Consider the following 21,747-nt stretch of genomic DNA (forward strand, 5'->3'; position numbering starts at 1 on the left):
GTTTAAAAAGAGTAAAGCTTTTCTTGCTGACATAATAAATTCTCTCTTGTGGGAAGATTTTGACCTTGGATGGTCCCATGGCCAAAAAAGAGAGGGTGGAGCATACAGCTTATCCTACCTGTGCTCCTGTGTGGTGTACTTGAGTAATTCTGCAAGCTGTAAAGGGTATTTACAGATTTTCTGCACAGGGGTAAGAAGAAAACCATCGATAGCAATATCAATCATTTGCTGAAGCAGGCGGCAAGCCTCGAAGAAGTGCCGGTATTTGCTCTGTTTCATCAGATTGGATAGCTCTATGCAGGCACCAGGATGATTGTTGCAGTATTCTGAATAGATAGCAAAGCCGTCTTGCTAAAAGAAAACAACCAAAATGTTACATAAAGTATCTGTCCACATCTGGCTTCCTGGCCTCCCACACCACCCTCTTTTCTACACAACCCCTTTGTGCTGTCAAAAAAGGAGAGGGAGCTACTTCTTTGTCATGATGGGCTCGGCTGTTTATAATATTGTATCAAAATGAGGGTTCGTAAAATACCTAAGAACAGTTATTCGCATGCGACCTTAGAAATTATACTGACATTTCATTCTGCAGTGTTATTGCCCTGTAGCCGTCCCTACTCAGATGAGGGTGGTTTATGCAAACAGACCAGATTTAACTAGCTCACATGCTGAAGAAAGCAGGATCCTATTTCGCTCAGGTGGGGTTCTTCTTTGTTGTACTGCTTCTCTAGATCTTTCAAGAACTTTCTTTGGAATTTGTAAATATCTTCGATGTTTCCAAAAATGGTGATGAGCTGGGCTGCAGTAAACATTCCCGTGTGTTTTCGACATTGTCGGATGTACCCCTAAGAAATGACACAGCAGGATTCTTTAACATTTGTCAGAGCAGAAAATAAATTGTTTTGAATAATGTCGCAGTTTTGCTAGACAATACATCAAAGTCCAGTTTCAAGTACAGAACCCTCTTTTGCAGGGGTTCAACACATCGTATCAGAACTGCCTATATCAGTGGTGGCGAACCTATGGCATGGGTGCCAGAGGTGGCACTCAGAGCCCTCTCTGTGGGCACACGCAAACAGAGTACCCCACACACACATCTAGGCTGGCCTGGGCCGCTGGGCTCAATTATTAGCATTAAACCTAAGACCTAGTTTTGGGTAACCCTGTTAAGCGCTGTTAAACCCCACTGATTTTCATACAAAGAACTAAAGCACAATCCTTTCCCTGGGAGTAAGCTTGATTGCTGGCAATGGGGCTTGCTTCTGAGTAAACCCTCCTAGGGTCATGATTCACCCATTGGAAGAGTTGTACAGTTGCTTCAAAACAAAGCCACCGACCACCACCAAGCTTACTCCCGAGTAATGCATGCCTTGGAGCCAACCGTTTTATCTAAACTAAAACCTCAATATTCAGGTTAAATTGCCACGTTGGCACTTTGTGATAAATAAGTGGGTTTGGGGTTACAATTTGGGCACTTGGTCTCAAAAAGGTCCGCCATCACTGGCCTATATCTAGTTGCATATCTAATCCTACCTTCCCTCCTTTCCTGCCCTCAAGAAATACATTTGAAAATTGTTGCACATCTTTACCTTCTGACTCACCCAATGTTCAAAATTACACCTCTTTATATCACCTTTCTGTCATATCTTCTTGTCAACAAATGACAACAAAATCCTACCAAAATCCACTTTTCTCATCCATATTTGCTTAACCTTTGCCACAGTGGATCCACAGCACCCCCAGTCACTGCAGGGCAAAGTTGCAAACTTGTTACCCAGGCTGACAATGCTGAAGCAAAGTGATAAACAGAAGGCCTTTTTGTATGCTGACTGCTTGGACAGAGAGAATGGGCCTCGCCCCATCTAGGGTGAATTAGAGAAGAAAATGTCTCTGCATATGCTCCTTCCCTGTGATCATCATCTTTGTAAAACATTGCTGGCATGAGAAAGAACTATATGTATAGACACTTCCTCTATGCATCGTGCAGATGACTCAGATGACATGCCCACACTCACTTCCTAAACAGTCAGTTAACATGTGGACTCAGAGGCGTAACAAGGGGGGAAAGCGCCTGGTGCACTGGTGCGTCCTCTGCCCCCGCCCCATCACGCCCCTGGAACACCCTCGCCATGCTCCCTCAGGGTGTATTGTGCACCCCCCGTCCCCTTGGAGCTACGCCTCTGTGTGGACTGGTTATCAGTGCAGGGCTTTCATGAATGGATTACATCAGTACAACAGCAGTAGACAGCAGTGCTGGATCTTAGTCACTATAGTACAACAGCAGTAGACAGCAGTGCTGGATCTTAGTCACTATAGTGCTTGGTTTCCTTTGCATGGGAAATGTACAGCAGCTTAGTAGCAGTCAACCGGGCTGCCTAAAATTGCAAATCTAAAGAGTAGGAACTATGGCTTTTAAATTTCAGGGGCCAGGATCGCTCCTAAGGTCTACAATGGGCACCCAGGAAGCCCACGTTCTGAGTCAACATTGTTCTTTGTAACCCATATTCATGAGATGTAATAAACAAGGGTTTGGCCCAGACTAGCCTGATCTCATCACATCTGAGAAGCTATGCAGAGTCAGTCCTGGTTAGTATCTGGATGGGAACCCACCAAGGAAGCCCAGGGTTGCTGCACAGAGGCAGGCAATTGCAAACCATATCTGAATGATTTTTTTGCCTTGAAAACCCTAATTACAGTTGGCTGTGACTTGGCAGCAGTTTTCACCCCCATTAAGTGTATAGGTTGCCCAAAAATTAAGTTGCATGGCATGATGTCAACTTGGGCCAAACCCCTAAATGAAAGGTATCCTTTTGCCTTGCCCTCTTCAGCTTGTAGGAACAGCCTCAGGACAGCAACAAAATGGCCTGCTGCAACAGAGTGCCAGAGCTGCAAATCACCACCACTGATGAAGACTGCTTCAGAGACCCTCCTCGCATTCAGAACAGTCAGACAACACGTGTCCCATAGCAGGACCTTGGCCAGCTCCCAAGACCATTGGAGTGATCCTGGCCTCTGGGATTTAAAAGCCATAGTTGCTACTCTTTAGAATTGCAATTTTAGGCAGCCCTGTTGACTGCTACCAAGCTGCTCTACATTTCCCATGCAAAGGAAACCAGACACTATAGTGACTATCAAGACCAGGCACTATTCAAGCCTTCTTGGTGGTGAAAAGTGCTGATAGGTTGGTGAGCTCATAGGGCTTTCAAGGCAGCAGACACTTGGAAGTGCTTTGTCATTGTCTGCCCTGCTTAGTGACCCTGGACTTCCCTTCTGGTCTCCCATCGAAATACTAACCAGGGCCAGTCCTGCTTAGCTTCTGAGATCTGACAAGTTTGGGCTAACCTGGGCTACCCAGGTCAGCAAGCAACCCTTCTCACCATGCCACTTTCTGCCTGAGGAAATGCAGTTATGCTATATGTGGCATCACCTGTCTTCCCCCCCCCCCTTGTTTTTATGACAAAGCCTGAGCTTCCCTTAATAATTTCCTCCTTGCTTTCAGAATTCTCTAGCCCCTTCCAGCTTACCTCACAGATGTCTTTGAGATGTTTGATATAGATTCGCTCTGTGTTCATTATTTCCTGAATGACATTTGTTCTCATCTGATCCTTGTTTTCAGCAATTTTTTGGCGCTGCTTCTCAGGATCTGCATTTTGCTCCTCATCCTGGAGGCTACCACAGTTTTCGGCAAGTTCCTCCTGATTGACTCGCAGCTGGAATCATCACAGAGAAAAAAACCAACTTAAGTGGAAGAAGCTCTGCAGCAATGCAAACCCAAAGCAAGCAGATATAATTAGGATTGACATTTTTTAAATTGCTAATTCCATGCAACATTTTAAAATTTAAGACAGTAATTGCCAATCACTGCCTTCCACCAGCCAGTGAACTTTTCTGTTTTGTCTGGCATTCCCTCACTGACTCTCACTGACCCTTTGTCCCATTCATGTGTTTATTTGCACATACTTTCTGTTTCATTTTTAATTGTTTGTTTTTATATATTCATATGTGTTTTTAATTTTGTTTCAATGTTTTTATTCTCTGCCTTGGGTGGAAAGATGGCTTAAAATGTTCTAAATACAATAAATATATTTACATTCTATATGTTTACCACTTTCAAAGTGGCTAACAAACAAAAAATAAGATGATAAAGTAAAGTCAGTTGTGAAAAGAGCAGTGGAACTTCTGAGAGCCAGCATGATATAATGGTTAAGAGAAGCAGACTCTAATCTGGGGAACCAGGTTTGATTCCCCGCTGTTCCACATACATGGAGGACTTTAATCTGGAGCACCAGATTAGAGTCCTGCCTACTCCACATGTTGCCTCCTGGATGACTTTGGGCCAGTCACAATGTGATGAAGTCACTCCATTACAGTATCAGGAAAAGTCACACTAGCCTGACAAGGGCTTTGATCTCCGGATGGAGAACCAAAAGGCTGCGGAAATTTACCCAAAAGAAAGTCAGTAACCAAACCGCCATACATCAAAGGCTAGATTACCTCATGGTAGGAAACAAAGTTTTCCTGGGAACCAAGGAACAAAGACAAGGGGATTCTAATCCAGGCTGAGCTCGAATGAGCATCTCTAGCTCAGGGGGCTGAAACAAGCCTGCAGGAACCGTGCTATTTAGCTGAGAAATATCTGTATCAGAATGATTTTATTGCTCTCTCAGTCCCACCTATTTCACAGGGTGCCTGTTGAGGTGGGGAGGGTTGGGGAAGGGAAGGTGATTATAAGCCACTCTGAGACTCCTTTTGGTAGAGAAAAGTGGGGTATAAAAACAATTCTTCTGATTAGTAGAAGAGATAATTAATTAAAAACCTGAGATACCCTGTTTCCCCTAATATAAGACATCCCCGAAAAATAAGACATAGTAGAGGTTTTGCTGAAATGCGAAATATAAGGCATCCCCCGAAAGTAAGACATAGCAAAGTTTTTGTTTGGAAGCATGCCCGATGAACAGAACACAGGAAAAATAAGACATCCCCTGAAAATAAGACATAGCACATCTTTGGGAGCAAAAATTAATATAAGACACTGTCTTATATTCGGGGAAACACGGTATATACATATAAAAACTTGATAGCTATATATAAATAACCATGACCTGGCATATAAATGCCTAAGACTGGTGCTAAACGTGTGTCTTGGTAGAGGCAGTGTTCCATCAAAGAAAGGTCCTGTCTGTGATTGCTACCACTGAACCTATGAAGATGAAAGACCTATGAAAGTTACCTCACAGGATAGGGAGGTTCACATGAGACCACATGTTATCATCTAGATCTAAAGAACTACACAGTTCAATGGACATCTGAAATTTTGCTTCTCAGGCACAAGACTCCATGCCACTTGACAAGTCCACTTTGAAAAAATGCAGAAATGTCATCGGGCATGCTGAAGACCTGGAGTGTATCTGAAGTAGATCTTTGAAGCCCAGCATTTGGCAACAGTTATACAAGCCGAGGCCCACTGAAAACCTGTAAGCAGAGTCTGAAGTCTAAGGAGATTTCCTCCAACTTAAAACATTCTTCCTCCAGTGCAAGAGCCACTTAGCCTGGAGGAAGTTCTGAAAAAGCCTTCTTCTAATGTAAGGTAGGATACCATCCAATGATTTCTACCTATGATCAACCTTGAAAACAATCTACAAAAATTACTGGTTCAAATGCTGTCTATAGATATTTATGTAGCTATCTATGTCCTAAATGAAAGCAAGAATCAAGTATTGTAATGCTTCTTGTCTACTTGGAGGAAATTTCTGCACATCATAGGCAACTAGGTGAATGGCTACTTACAAGTGGATTGAGTTCAACTTTGTACACTTTCCCAGTAAATAGTTCCAAACAGGGCTTCCTAAAACCATGTTGTTATACAAATCCCAGGTGGAAAAGTTCTCATGTAATTACTCTTCTGAGACTCCCTTTTCAGCTAAAGTCCCTTTTATGTACCACACAGTCATCTTAGAGCAAGCAGATTGGGTTGGACTCAAAAAAAGTTGACATGAGTTTATCTCACTGCCACTTTCTTCAAAAAAGTGAGCATGAGAAGGCTACTTTGCAATGGATCAGATAAAATAAATGATCTAACAGAGCACTCTCCAGTTAATACCAATGCAGCTTCTTTAGGAAGCCTTTCAGTCTTTATACTGATTATTTAACTTTATTGAAAGCTTTTACAGCAGTTAATTATTTATGCATCGAGTTAAAAAAGATAGCTCCAAGGAGCAGGTGAAGCAGACTGGAATGTCAACTTACACACAGAAAACAGAACGGTCCATTTTGAAAAATTAAGGCATGGGATAAGACTTTGCCTTCTGTACCATTTAGACAACTCTCTGCTTCAGCTATGGTCATTGTAAAGTATCAACATACCAATCAACATACTAGCGTAAAGTATCAACATACCAATACTTTCAGAGAGTAACAGTATTGGTCTGAAGTAAAACAATTAGATTTGAGTACAGTAGCACCTTAGAGACTCAAAAAAGTTTCAGGATATAAGATTTCAAGAATCAAAGCTCCTTTGCGAAGACAAGAGTAGAAACTCTTATGGGTCTCTAAGGTGTTGCTAGACTTGAATTTGCTTTGCTACCACATGGTTTCTTGGAATTTGCCATATATTTGTTAATGAGAATTGAAAGGTGCCAATAAACACATCATCAGCAAAAATTGGGCAACCAAGATTTTACAGTCTGTTCAGGAAGGGTGACACCAATATGAAACTACTGACTCACTACCCTTTTTTGTGCCTTACCCATTTATTCTCCTTTTTCTCACAGAAAGAGAAGCATTACAGCCTCAAACACCACAAAGCCAGGCAACGCCTGATCCTGTGTCTGCTTATTTTAAAGCAATTCCTGCTAAACTTAGTTGTTCTTATCCCTAGGTCTTTATGCATAGGAGTACACTTCATTATCTTTATGGAATGTGCTGTTCCACACAGCATTTCACAGGAATGACAGAGTTTAGGAAGAAAAGGCAGCACAAGGCTCACATTTAAACTCGCTAGCTGTGGCTAGTTAAAATTGACATTCTCAGGGCAAGTTAATTTTTCATGAATTAATCAAATGTAGGACATTGATAAACACATTTTGTAAAGGGACTCAAAGTAGGGTTGCCAACAGTCCTGGAGAAAAGGTAGCGTCTTTACCAGTGGAAACAGGAAGCTCAAATCTTTAATGGCTTCACTAAAGCTATTAAATAACATCACCTGGTAAATACCATACTATTAAACTTCTATTTAAAGGGCAGGGCAGATTTTTCTTTTGGCTGTTGTTATCCCTAATTCAAACAAAGGTTATTTTTTCTTATTTGGTACTTAACCAATTCCTTTTTTAAAAAGTCAGAATTGGAACAGCATGTACAACTCTGCATGAATAAATATTTAAAATCTAAAAAAACACAAACTATTGGCTTTGCTCCAAAAAGGCATCAGGTTCGATCTGCTACCCTCAATTGAACAGTCTCGGTTGTTTTCACGTGGGAGTGAGTCGGTGGGGTTTAGTGGATGGGGTGTCAGCCTTGGTCTAAAGATAAAAGTCCAGCACCAAGGTTTATGGAGGAAGAATGGGATGAAAATACAATCGGTAAATGCATACCATCCTTTATAAGTTCCCTACCAGTTCCTTCCCATCAACTGATACATTTTCAGTGTTACAGTACAAAAACATATAAGCAGTTTTAAAAAAAGCAATCAAAAACAACAACATAAGGGTAGTATTTTCATTTTATTTTTGCATGCAAGCTTCCTCCAGTGATGAATGCCTAACCAATGTGAGGCGCACTTATGAGAAGCAGGGAAATTTTAGACACAAGTAAGTGGTGCCAAGAGTTTCTGCACTGGCAGATAAATAAATACTATCTATGAATTTCTCATTCCATTTTTTAAATTGGGTTTTTTCTGGGCTACAGAAATCCTTGGTTGCACTGGAAAGAAAGAAGCGGAGGGCAGATACAACAGAGAGTCTTGTTCTTAAGAAGAAGAAGAAGAAGAGTTTGGATTTATATCCCCCCTTTCTCTCCTGCAGGAGACTCAAAGGGGCTTACAATCTCCTTGCCCTTCCCCCCTCACAACAAACACCCTGTAAGGTGGTGCTGAGAGAGCTCCGAAAAGCTGTGACTAGCCCAAGGTCACCCAGCTGGCATGTGTGGGAGTGTACAGGCTAATCTGAATTCCCCAGATAAGCCTCCACAGCTCAGGCAGCAGAACTGGGAATCAAACCCGGTTCCTCCAGATAAGATACACGAGCTCTTAACCTCTTACGCCACATGCTTAACATGTCTGCTTGGTTCCTTTGAGACTAGTTATACCTACATTCTATGCATAGAAGGAGACATTGTGCAACCCAATAATACAAGAAATGAAGAGGTGGGACATTCAGGACAATGATAATTCCAACAGGCTTCATTTGCTTTGGTTAAAAATGAATTTTTAAAGTTTAAAATGGACATTTTTAGTTAAAAATGGATTTAGTTAAAATGGATTTTAGTTAAAATTTGAGTTAAAAATTAAAACTCATTAAATTATAAATATATTGCTGCATTCCTGATATCCCAGCAGAAGTGGAATAAAATGCTGCTCAGCTTTTGAGCAATGTACCGGCCACCCAATTGTGTGAAAGGTACAAGCTTCATGCTTGACTCACCCTGACGAAGCTTGCTGGAAACCAGGCTTCCTTGTCTTCACTTCTTCCCCACCACCAGTCTTTGTTGGAAGCCTCAAGGACTTGGATGACATCCCCAGCTTTGAAGGCTAGCTCCTGATCGTCCATGGTCACATGATCCCAGAGTGCCTCTGCATAGACCATGCTCCCGTCACTTATCAGCTGAAATAAAAACATTTGGTTAAGGGCAAAGACTATGCAGGGGCTGCCAAACACTGATGTACAAAGTGGCTCACGTGCGGACAAGAAGCAGGTGCAACAGCAGGAATACGGAGCCATTTCCCTTCACTTCTCAACATCATTCAAATACTCCTTAAGAACATAAGAAAGAGCCTGCTGGATCAGACCACAGTCCATCTAGTCCAGCACTCTGCTACTCACAGTGGCCCACCAGATGCCTTTGAGAACTCACATGGAGGATGTGAAAGCAGTGGCCTTCTGCTGCTGCTGCTGCTCCCGATCACCTGGTCTGCTGAGGCATTTGCAATCTCAGATCAAGGAGGATCAAGATTGGTAGCCATACATCAACTTCTTCTCCATAAATCTGTCCAAGCCCCTTTTAAAGCTATCCAGGTTAGTGGCCATCACCACCTCCTGTGGCAGCATATTCCAAACACCAATCACACGTTGCGTGAAGAAGTGTTTCCTTTTATTAGTCCTAATTCTTCACCCCAGCATTTTCAATGAATGCCCCTAACTCATGATCATAAAGGAAGTAATTTGTATATTCTCAACAACAATGAAAAAGTGGACTGTGGATCTGTGGCCCTGATCAGTCTTCTATAAAACTTCAATAGGGAATTATCCAGTTCACTGGAAGGATTCGGGCAAAAGCTATCGTCATGTTACCTCGTTAATGGCTAGTTGTTCCCCTCCAGGCTGCAAGTATCTAGGACTGGCTCGGCAGAGCTCCTCATAGCTGTAATCCTCCTCGCTACCATTGTCATCCACTAAGGCAGAAGATTCTGCACCTCCATCTGCAGGGCCTGGCACAAAAATGGACAATGAAAGAATGAGATATAGTCGAAGTCTGCCTGCTTATCAGTAACATAGTTTGTTATTTAAAAACCACTAGAATTATATACCTCTCTTTTAAGTTCCACTCAGAAAAAGCAAGTAGCCCTGATTCTCAGCTTCTAAGGCATAGGTGTCAAACTTGCGGCCCTAAAGATGTTATGGACTACAGTTCCCATCATCCCCTGCCAGTCATTCTGGAAGGGGGTGATGGAAACTGTAGTCCATAACATCTGGAGGGCCATGAGTTTGACACCTGTGTTCTAAGGTCATGAGAGGTTTGATCCTAGAGTAAAAGCTGATAAATGCTTTACCCCCAAATAAGCTGGGCGGATTCTGGACTGTACTACTTCACACTGATTAGAGGGGGATACACAATTTTGAACGCTTTTATAGAAAAGTTCCTTGCATGTAGTAAAAAGAGACTTTACTAATAGTGCAATCCAAAATGGAATTACCACATTCTAAGCCTGCTGCAATAATGGACTGCAACTCTCTCTTTCTCACTAGTTTTCTATCTGTAATTATTAAGGTACTTATTAGGACTTGGAATGGCTTCCCAAAGGACAGCCACTTGGCTCCATCATTGCTTATGTCTTCATACAAAATGAAAACCTGAGTGTTTAAAGAACTAGAAATGACTGACGAGATATAGTGGTGATCCATTATTGGACTAATGTGACTTTTCTTCAGCAGTGATTCTCTTTTATCATTTGCTCCTAGTCTTCCCTTGTTCATATTCTGTATTATTTTGAATCTGTTTCTGTACAGGTGCTAGCTGGCGGTCTTATTATCAGGAAGGCAGGATGTAAATAGTTTGAAGAAATAAACAGAAATGTCTTACATGGTGAGGCATTAAAAATGCCCCCTTGCCATTTTTAATTTGGTAAAGTTCAGAATTCTACCTCTTGTGTCTACAACCTCAATTAGTACAATTTCTTTAAAAGGGTGTATTGTCAAAGGCTTTCACAGCCGGATTCAACTGGTTGTGGTGGGTTTTCCGGGCTGTGTGGCAATAGTCTGGTAGATCTTGTTCCTAACGTTTCGCATGCATGCCAGCCACAGATGCAGGCAAAACATTAGGAACAAGATCTACCAGACCACGGCCACACAACCCAGAAAACCCACCACAACCAGTATTTAAAAGGGGTTTCTTTAGCATTAAATGGTTATTGAAGCAGTTTATGTAATCAATTCAAAACTTCAGCAAATATTTAGGAAGATAACGTATAATAATTATTATTTTACTCTTCAGAGTGTTGGCAGGCTCACCCTCTTTCTAACATGTTCGTAAAAGGAAAGTCTTATTTTTGCTGCCCAGAATTAGCCCTCTGTACCATCTTATACAGTCACCTCCAGCTCAAAACTCTTTGGCCTTTTTATTGTTAGCTTTTGTGAGCTCCTTCTCTATCCTAGGAATGCAATGTAATATACAAAAATGATGTGTTTAAACAACGGCAGTGTAAATATCACAAAATATTCAAAACAAAAAAAAATCTAAAATGTAACCTACAAATAAAATTACCCAAGTTATTATATGCGCAGATAGCTGTTTTTATTGGGGTTGTTGATCATCTGATTGTGTTTGGTATTAAATTGTACACCGCTCAGAGCCCTTAGGGGATGAGGCTTCTCATTTCTGTCCTAGAGCTGGTTGTAAGTCGAAATAGTAAATAAATAAATAAATAAATAAAAGTGCCAGTCCTCAATTAGCCTTCACTCTGACTCTGCAGAACTCAAAATGTAAGGAATATCTTCCAATACAAGAATGTAATCATTTGTAGCAGAAATTAACCCAGAAAGGAGTTCTAAGGTATTTCACCTGTGCCAACGCAGAAAAAGCCCAGATTTTACCCTCATTAATATAATCTGAGTGAAAGACAGTACCAAAACAAAAAGTAGGGCCCAGGGTTGAGGAGGAATAAAAAGGTTAAGGCACTCCTTCATTAAGCTGCAGTTCAAAGGGGAAGGGGGTCGAAGCCACAATGAATGCAGCGTGACCCCTATGTGGCTACGCCAGTGGTAGTGCCACCAGGACCATGCAAAAACACACAGATACTGGCATAGGGGCACTTATGCTGACACAGGGGAGCTGTGCAGCTCCACAGCACCAGAACCCAGAAGCCCCCCCCCCCCCCCGCCACTGCTTTTGTGCCACAGGAGACCATGCCAGCGTTCCCGGGGCAGAACCAACTTTAGGTGGCTTCCAGAGGAGTTTTGGACCAGGGTCACTCCCCTTCAGTGGTGCAGACTTCTGCCACCAAAAAGTGTGGAATAAGTCATATACTTCTGCAGACTTTCCCAGGAGAGAAGCGAGTTTCTTCTTCTCTCCCGATGCCTGCACCATCGATTGCCTCGTTGGAGGTAGCACTGCATTGTCATCCCTTGCTATCGCCCTACTGCCATCTTCTTGGGATTTGACTGCCTGCCTCTAATGCAGTCCTAAGTACTTACACCCTTCTAAATCCTTTGAACTCAATGGGCTTAGAAGGCTGCAGCTCTGTTAACACTGCACTGTAGGAGCTCAATCATCTGCACAGAGCCAGCCAATTAAATATTGAACACAATTTGATCTTTCTTCCAAATGACAGATTTTGACATGAACAGTCAAGAAGCTGTGGAAGAAAGTAGGCCAGGAAGAGAGATCAGTACAAAATAGGCAATTATGTATACTATTTTAAAGGACAGATGTAGGAGAGGAGCTAATTCAGTCAGGGGGTAGAGAAAACAGCACTCATCCAAAAAAAGCAGTTGCCATAGAGTTGTGTGAAAACAGGCATCTGCAGGACAAGTAGTGCTGGTTTGAGCTTTGAAAGTCTTGGAGTAACATTGAAATGATATAAATTCATGGGCATGCCAAACGAGCAGAGGTAGATAAACAATTTAGATATAATAAAATCTAGCCAGAAAAGTAGATTAAACAGAAAGAAAAAGATGGACATTTTCTAAAAATGAAGATGCCAGCCACAGATGCAGGCGAAACATTAGGAACAAGATCTACCAGACCACGGCCACATAGCCCAGAAAGCCCACCAGAACCAGTTGAATCCGGCCGTGAAAGCCTTCGACAATACATTTTCTAAAAAGCCAAGCAAACCAAACCTTATAAAATGATTTCCAAACAAGATGGGTTGGTCCCAAGGTTGGTTGAAAGACCTTTTTGGATGTTGGGGGTACATCAAGAAGATGCTGGGAAGTTTTACAACCAGCTCTAAGGAGAAGCCATGGAATTTGGTAGAAAAGTGGGAAGGCTCCCCGCTATATAATTGCAGAGAATAGGTAGCACAATGTGGCCCAAGCAACTGAGGTTTGAAGCAAGGTTTGTAAGTATGGCTACGCCACAGAATTGGGCCTGCCTGCTCTTCCATGGCTGTACACTAAGTGACTCAATGGCTCCCCAATTCAGTAGATTACAGGCAAAGCCACATCAAAGTATGAGAAGAAGGGTGTAGAATAAGACTGTTGTACAGTCTTGTTCAGGTCAGAGTGGCATCATACCATTCTTTGGACTTGCTAAAAGACTGAGTATGACTGAGTGCTTGATTTTCTTGATAAGATAACATGATACACTGTGCCCTGAACGCCGAAGTCAATAATTGCTGGAGTAAGAGACCTAACTTTTCTAAGCCTTTCTTTCTGAAAACCAGGCCTAATTTTTGAAAAATTAAATATATACCTTCTGATTTTGTACTAAGGAAGTACAAATCTGCCTTTATTTGCAGTCATTTTTAATTGCAAATTTTGTTTACAACAGCGTTATGTTGTTTTTAAGACTTACAAAAGCTGAAATAGTCACAAAAATAGAAAAATCATAAACAGAATTGAAATTTGACAAACTTGATTAAAAGACATGCTGTTACACATAGCACTCATGCTGGAAACTCACTTTCAAAAAACATCCCCCAGTCTAAAAGTACATGGGGAATATTTGCATGCTGTCGTTTGTTTTTATAGCACCGTTAAGTCATGATTTTTCTGATATGCAAAATACCAAAACAACTTTGACCCATTTGCAATAACAAATTTGGGGGTGAGTTCTCTTTTGCAGAGCATCAGCTTCGATTCTGCATTGCCAGTTTGCTGTCTGCAGCCATTTCTCTATTGTTTACTGCCTAGAGAAAATAGGCAGGCATGAATGGGCAATTCTTATCTCTCTAATGGAATGTTAAAACTAGAAGCGAAAACTGCATTGGAGCTCATTTCAAGGACTGGCCAAGCGGCTCCCCTTTGCTAGCAAACAATATTTTATACTCGAGTCAATCCCTGCGACTGTAACAGATCTTCAAACATAAATGCCGTACAGAACAAACAGAGTTTATCTCCTATTCACATACCTATCTGAAGACTCTCCAGGCTCCAAAACCGGGCCATTTCCCTTCTGGCTACCATCCTGCCATCCAAAAAAGCCCATACATACAGCAGAGCTTGGGTTGTTTTTTTTTTTTTTACAGGTAAGGTTTAGTCCTTTAGAAGAAGAAAAAAATACCGAGATCCAGAGATGCTGCAAGCTACTGGCAATGCAGAAAACAGCTTATTCATCGCTTTGAGCGTCTGTTTCTGCATTTCAGGCCAGAGTCTACTTCGAAACTGACAGCTCGCTCCCTGGATCAGAGAAGCTGTGAGTTTAGTGCCTTCAGTGGCATCATGGGGTACTCTTAGGGAGGAAGCTATAGAAAAGGAAACGCGAACGCACACAGTGGTCAGCTACGTAATGCAAGCACGGTCTTGCTGCATTTAGAGCAAACGTTCAAAGGAGAATCATGCCTAAAGTGCTTACAGCAGCGATTTGGTTTTAGTCTAGAGAAGCACAGTGAGAATTCATACTTCTGCTAGGCATTCAGATAAGTCTTCTTTTTTGTTCCAGGCAACAGGAAAAGTCTCCATCAGAACAGATGGATTCATCTCCTCAGCATATGCAAGAACTTGCCCCCCACTGCAAGTTTAGCTAGGATATTATATCAGGCTGTAAGTGTTCAAATTATGATTTAATAAATGTGGAAGAATGACATCTCACTACTCAGTGGAAATACCTGTTTGGCCTGAGTATACAGCGTAGAGTGACAGAAGCCATTGCTGCCTTAATGTTAGAGTGACTCTATCTGAACATACTGGAAAAGTGGGCAGATGTGAACAAGATGCAATTCGACAAGTACAAGTGCAAAATTCTACATCTGGGTAGCAAAAATGAGCAGCATGCATGCTGGATGGAGGATACATTCTAGGTAACACTAACAGTGCAGGTGGACTCTAAGATGAATCTAGCAGTACAGGTGAACTTTCAGTTGAATTTGACCAGTCAGTGTGATGCAGCGGCAAAAAAGGCTAATGTGGTCTTGGGGTGCATTAACAGGGGCATAACATCCAAATCACAAGATGTCAAACCCACACTGTACACTGCATTGTGTGCAGTTCTGGAGGGTGCATTTTAAAAAGGATGAGGACAGAATTGAGTGGGAACAGAGGAGAGCGACAAAGATGATAAAGGGCCTGGAGACCAAATCCTACAAGGAAAGGCTGAGGAGCTGGGGAATGTTTAGTCTGGGAAAGAAGAGGTGGGGGACACACAAGTGCTCTTTTTAAGTATTTGAAAGGTTGTTGCTTATAGGAGGGCAGAGTCCTGTTCCTGTTGGCAGGAAAGGTTAAAACTCAAAATAATGGGTGAAAAAGTACCAGCTGGGCATTAGGATTTTTTTTTTACACTAAGAATAGTTGAACAGTGGAATCAGTTACCTAGGGAGGTGGTGAGATCCCTCTCTGTGTCAGTCTTCAAGCAGTGGCTATACTAACACTTGTCAGGGATGCTTTAAGTTGACTGAACAGGGAGTTGGACTTGATGGCCTGCATGCCCCTTCTAACTCTATGATGCTGTCCTCAATCCTAGCCTTAGATTGGAGGGCACAGGAGTAGCCTCAATGCAGGGCAAAAGAAAGCCTGTTTATTTCTTTTCAAGTTAAAAAGCCAGCAGATGCTGCCACCAATGCCAGATATGGGCCTCTTCCGCACACGCAAAATAATGCATTTTCAAACCACTTTCACAACTGTTTGCAAGTGGATTTTGCTATTCCGCACAGCTTCAGAGCACTGAAAGCAGTTTGAAAGTGCATTATTCTGCATGTGCGGAATGAGCCATGGAGATAGTGAATAATGGTTACATCCTGAAAAATTGTTTTAATAAACAATCCATAAACACAATATAATCCCTGTTTCAAAATGAGAGTGTGCTAATTTGGATGAGTGGGTTCTGTGCTTCAAAATCATTTGCAGAATCGCTGAAAGGGGGTGGGAGAAGCATATGAGTTGACTCCAGTAATTCCCTTGGGCAGCTACAACCCTTGACTCCAATCGGCATCCACAACACCTGAAAGTTCAGCCCCAAACTCAACCTCCAAAGACCTCCTGAAATGAGTTCACTTTCTACAGGTGTAGCTGGAAGCACATCAAGAGCCAATCTGCACAAAGATTGTGGCAGGATAGGGGAAGGTGCAGAACATGATGTGTTTATTGTGGGCAAAACAAGGCGTTAAAAAAAATCACACCGAAAATATTACATTTGCCCACAGCCCTAAAAGCAAAGAAGCAAAGAAGTTTCTATATCCTGTTTACCCACTCCTTTTGCGGTCATGCTTTGTTCAGAAGGGCGAAATAGATAGCAGCTATGGGCTACAGACGTATAGTTTCCCCACAGCCCAGAAGCCAGCTTTCCTATAGCCCACTGATTCCACAGATCTGATCAGATTAGAATTTGAAATGTTTCTGCAAAGAGATGTTCCCCAACAGAGGACATTTTCTTTCCTAAAAGCAGGAACACCAATTCCACAAGACACAAATACAAGATCACAGTTTCCTTTTGGGATGCTCATTCTTTTACATAAGTTCAGACACACACACGTGGCTTCTCGTTTCGTGCACTGTCTCCGTTTGGATTATCACCCTTTCAAAACTGGTCCCCTCTTCAGTTAATTCAAACTGGAAGTCAATTCTGTGTCAGTGGGCACTTTTTCGATAGCCTGCAAAATGCAGAGCGGTTCTTTTTCAGAAAAGAAACGATGCTGTTTAGTTAGGTTGGTTACCAGCGGGGGCATTTTCCCCTCTCCATTACTGACTTGCCTTGAGGATGGTTCTGCTATTGCAACAACTTGTGAATGGTATGAAAGATCCGACAGAAAACATGCGGCTTCCTGAGTGCTGGCAGCTCAAACGGAAAATGCGAAGCCAGGCAACGTTAAAGGGCAATCTTTGTACTTCTCACTTTCCAAATTCTCTGTTTCTTCATCGTTTTAAAACAACCATGTAATTGTAAAGAAAATGTAAAAGACCTTGACCTGAAACCCTGGACAGCTGCTGTCAGTCTGAGTAGACAATACTGATCACAGGCCCCCTCCGCACATACAGAATAATGCACTTTCAATTCACTTTCAGTGCACTTTGCAGGTGGTTTTTTCTGTGCGGAACAGCAAAATCCACTTGCAAACAATTGTGCAAGTGGACTGAAAGCGCATTATTCTGAAGGTGCGGAAGGGGCCGTAATGGACCCGTGGAGAATATAAGACAGCTTCATGTGACCCTGTGTCTCTGTTATCAGATGCATTAATCACCCTGCCTCATACTGAATCTTGCCATCAGCCTATCAAAGTCAGTATGGTCTATTCCAGGGGTAGGGAACCTGCGGCTCTCCAGATGTTCAGGAACTACAATTCCCATCAGCCCCTACCAGCATGGCCAATTGGCCATGCTGACAGAGGCTGATGGGAATTGTAGTTCCTGAACATCTGGAGAGCCGCAGGTTCCCTACCCCTGGTCTATTCAGACTAGCAGTAGCTAGCATGGTGTAGTGGTTAAGAGCAGGTGCACTCTAATCTGGAGAACTGGGTTTGATTCCCTGCTCTGCCACTTGAGCTGTGGAGACTTTTATCTGGTGAACCGGATTAGCTTATGCACTCCAACACATGCCAGCTGGGTGACCTTGGGTTAGTCATAGTTCTTCGAAGCTCTCTCAGCCCCACCTACCTCACAAGGTGTTTGTTGTTGGGGGGGGGGACGGAAAAGAGATTGTGAGCCCCTTTGAGTCTCCTTGCAGGAGAGAAAGGGGGGAATATAAATCCAAGAAGAAGAAGAAGAGGAGGAGGAGGAGGAGGAGTTTGGATTTATATCCACCCTTTCTCTCCTGTAAGAAGACTCGAAGGGGTTTACAATCTCCTCCCCCCCCCCAAAGACCTTGTGAGGTGGGTGGGACTGTGAGAGCTCTCCATGCTGGCTCTCTAACCTAGCACACGAATGCATGCACGTGTGCATATGCTTGTGCACGCACACTAACATAACATAATATAATAATACATTTTCAGATTCTTGGGCACCAGAACTCATCCGTCAGAAACCAGTATGCTGTGTGTAAAATACTTGATATTTTTCCAGCTTTATATAGGCAAATCAAAGCAGGATAGTTTTCCAGTGAATAACACAGTGACAATGTTCAGAATGAAGTGAAGATTCCTAAAACAAAGAGCACATTTCGATTTCTAGGCCAATATTAATGAAAAATGAGTAGTGGTTGAGAGGATGCTCTCAAGTATCTGAGAAAATGGATGGCATTGAACCAGAGAACATCTTCTGCTAAATGATTCATAAGTAGGTACTGAAGATAATGTGGTAAGCAAGTGCTAAGATACAACTGGGGGTGGGAACACCATATGCATGAGAGCACTGACATATTAAAGGCGAACTGACAGTGCCATCCTAAGTGTCAGGGGATCATATGCATGTGATTGAGATGCACTCCAAACTCAATGTAACTGCTTGAAACAAATCAATGCTGCTAAAAGATATATGTAACCAGCCTGCTGTATGTTACCACTGCCATCTGGAGCATTCTTGATCTTTACTTTATGGCTTCACATGCTTTGTAGATAACTAGGTTTCCCCTGATACCCTGGTCCCATGGGAAACAGAGTTGCATCCATTATCTCATGGGGGCAGGAAGCCAGGTGGCTTTCTCTTACCATCTGCCGCCAACCTTGGGGAGCCTCAGCTCCGGAGACGTTTTTTACAACTCCTTGGGAAAGCAGGAGGGGGGACTTGCTATGGGATAAAGGGAATGCCAAAAGCCAGGTTTGTCAGGACTGGCTTTGCCAAGCTTTGGTGCTTTGATGCCTCATCAAAAAACGCTACTGATCAATACCTCTTAAGGTTCAAGACTTAACTCTAAGCAGGAATACATTAATTTCCACCGTTTTTGTCATTTTGTAGTGTTTTTACTGCCCCATTTTTGTAATTTCAGGGGTTTTTTTTATGCAAACCTTATTTTTAAAGAATGGTCTTTTCTGTCCATGTCCCCAAGCCTCTGGATTTAAGTATCCATGTTGACAATTAAATTCATTGATAACTTGGTTCAGGACTGCAAGTTAATCTTTACAAAATGAGAAATGTTTTGCAGAGTGGTATAATTTAATGACAGGATAGAAGTAGGAGAAATCATTCTATACTGCACCAATTTTAATGACAAAAAGCATGCAAAAAGTTATGGAACTGTAGCAGGAAAGGTAACTATCAAGGAAGAATATTTTAGGAATTGTGTTTCTTCTGTTACCAACACAAAGCACTTTAAATAAACCAAGCTTCTTCATCTCTTCCTTCCTTGTTTGTCTTCACAACTTTATAAAGACAGGATGTTGTTCTGATTTTAGTCAGAAGGGAAACTGAGAAATGCTCTGAAGATCAGGTAGTGTATTGATGGCAGAGTAACAAATGCAGGATTCCTCAATAGTCTGCAAGGACTACCCTGCATGTCATTCTATTTGCCTCAAATAAATTTTAATAGAATATAACAATGAGTGCTACAATTTAAAGACAAATTATTATTATTATTATTATTATTATTATTACTACTACTACTACTACTACTACTATTACTACTATTATTACTACTATTACTATTACTATTATTATTATTAATTAGTTTTGAATACTGCGCTCCCCCGAAGGGCTCTGGGCGGTTAACAACATATAAGTAGAGCACAATTTAAAACATCAGTAATTCACAGTACAAACTTATGGCTCTATTAACATTGAAACAACTAAAAAAACCCTTATAAAACATAGTGTTCTAAATTACAATTCCTTGCATCCAGTCACTAAACCCTCCCCCCAGAGGGGAGTGGAAGGTCCCTCAGATGTTATGGGGACCACCAAAGAGGGGACTACCGAAATGCAGAACAGCTGTATCAGCCCCAAAAGCAGCAATATTGTAAGAGAAAACTGATAAGTGCCTTCTGTAGGCAGTGGGGTAATAGGGCCGCCCACCACCACCACACCCCACCCCTGGCCTCTGTACAGGTGGGCTTTTGCCCTCCCCAGGCCCTACCAACCTGCAAGGAAGCCAGGGGGTGGTGTTCGACCTGCACGAAGGCTGGGGCATGGCAGTGTGTGGTCCCGCCCCGCAAGCCCCAACCCATGGCCTCCGTGCAGGCCAGCTTTTGCCCTCTTCAGGCCCTGTTGGTCTGCAGGGAGGCCTGGGGGTCAGGGTCTTGTGTGCCCCTTTGTCCTGCCTCTGAGCCCCGCCCCAGCCTCCATGCAGGCTGGCAGGGGTGGGGCTCAGCACCCCCAAGCCATGCCCCCAAGCCACCCCCCTGAGCGCAGGGGGGCACCGGAGAAGGAGTTGTCTCCAGGTGCAATCCCCCCTGATACGCCTCTGCCGGAGATGGCACAGCCACAGAACAGTCCCGCCACCTCCTAAGAGGCTTGCTGCACTGTGGCCACCAACCTGACAGCAACGCTACCTCCACCTCTGTGAAAGCGTCCCATGCAGCACAATGGACTGCACCAATGTTTTTGTGAGCATAAGTTCATGCCAGCAAATGGGGGAATTCCCAACCAAGAGGGCTCAGGAAGTTGATTAAAGCCAGCCTTGCCTCCAGGAATAACCCCTTCATCACTGGGGTGAGCACCTGTGTCAGAAAAATACTGTTGCTGCTGCCGCACTGGCACCAGGTATCATGCTGCCATAAGGCTCCCCAACATTGGCATAAATGCCCAGGCACTGGTGTAAATGCCCCTTCTGCTGGAGGGGGTCACACCTCCTCTTGAGCACTTTCAGCCCCCCCTTGTAGAATGCACTGTCAAAACCATCCCTCACCTTGGAGATGGTTTAATTCTGGCAGGGAGAAATTTACAGGTCCACATCTTAATATGTTATAGCCTAGGGCACAAGTGGCTTCATGTAACTATCATCAATTGCAATAGTACTTTCAAGGATGGATGGGGGTGGGGAGTTGCAGAAGCTCCCGGAGAAACTCACCATTGGATGATTTTATTTGCCGCCTGCATCCAACTCTGTCCAGACCAATGGGTGTGCTTTGAGAAAAGGTGAAGGGGCGGAATCTGGCAGAGACACCTTTATAAGGAGGAACCTGATGTGCTGGCACCGGAGGCCGTTCAACTGGCTAAAAAAAAACAGAAAGACAACCTGTTTGGAAACTGAAGGCAGGTAAGCAACACCTGTCCAGAGGTGAAGTAGGCCCAAAAAGTGTTTTCGGCACTATATCGTGGTATATTGATATCAGGGATCCTTTCAGTTTTAAAGATTCCACATGTTCCATTCATATGTCGTTGATAGCCATGGGGTCTTTCACACATGCTGAATAATGCACTTTAACAACCCTTTGCAAGTGGATCTTGCCATTTCACACAGTAAAATCCACTCGCAAAGTGCATTGAAAGTACATTTAAAGTGATTATTTGGCATGTGTGAAAGCCCCCATGGTTTAACTAAACAAGCTATGGTTGTTGCTATCATTCCAAAGTGAGATGCTCCATTAACTGTGGATACTTAATGATGTAGCAAATCAGGATTTGAAACCATGGTATGAAATTGGTTTATTAATGCCCCTCCCCCAATAGTCACATGATATAGAAATACAAACATCCTGGCTAAATCCTGACGTTCCTCAGCACCTTCTTTCACTCAGTGGGCTACAGAGATGCCTGGACAGAGTAGATCACATGGCTACCACTCTCGCTTTTCATTGGTGGACACTAACAGGTGATTCCATCTGTCAGTGGCAGGACCCCATCCGACTTTACCAGC

The 21,747-nt window shown here is 42.8% G+C and overlaps 1 protein-coding gene across 6 annotated transcripts in view; it reads right to left on the bottom strand.

Moving 5' to 3' along the window:
- The window catches only part of SPATA13 (spermatogenesis associated 13), a 174,961-nt gene that overhangs the window by 12,306 nt on the left and 140,908 nt on the right, over positions 1 to 21,747 (bottom strand). For 5 of the 6 annotated variants that reach the window (XM_048494360.1, XM_048494364.1, XM_048494363.1 and 2 more), the window contains 6 exons: positions 20,959 to 21,103; positions 9,504 to 9,640; positions 8,637 to 8,816; positions 3,525 to 3,710; positions 666 to 845; positions 119 to 351 (listed from right to left, as the gene is read on the bottom strand). In XM_048494360.1, the coding sequence (XP_048350317.1) occupies positions 119 to 351; positions 666 to 845; positions 3,525 to 3,710; positions 8,637 to 8,816; positions 9,504 to 9,640; positions 20,959 to 21,103 (1,061 nt within the window). Of the gene's footprint in view, positions 1 to 118; positions 352 to 665; positions 846 to 3,524; positions 3,711 to 8,636; positions 8,817 to 9,503; positions 9,641 to 14,002; positions 14,237 to 20,958; positions 21,104 to 21,747 lie in introns of those variants that run through there. The other variant, XM_048494365.1, reaches the window with a different exon arrangement.

This window comes from Sphaerodactylus townsendi, linkage group LG04 (genome assembly GCF_021028975.2).
Source record: "Sphaerodactylus townsendi isolate TG3544 linkage group LG04, MPM_Stown_v2.3, whole genome shotgun sequence".
NCBI lineage: Eukaryota > Metazoa > Chordata > Lepidosauria > Squamata > Sphaerodactylidae > Sphaerodactylus > Sphaerodactylus townsendi.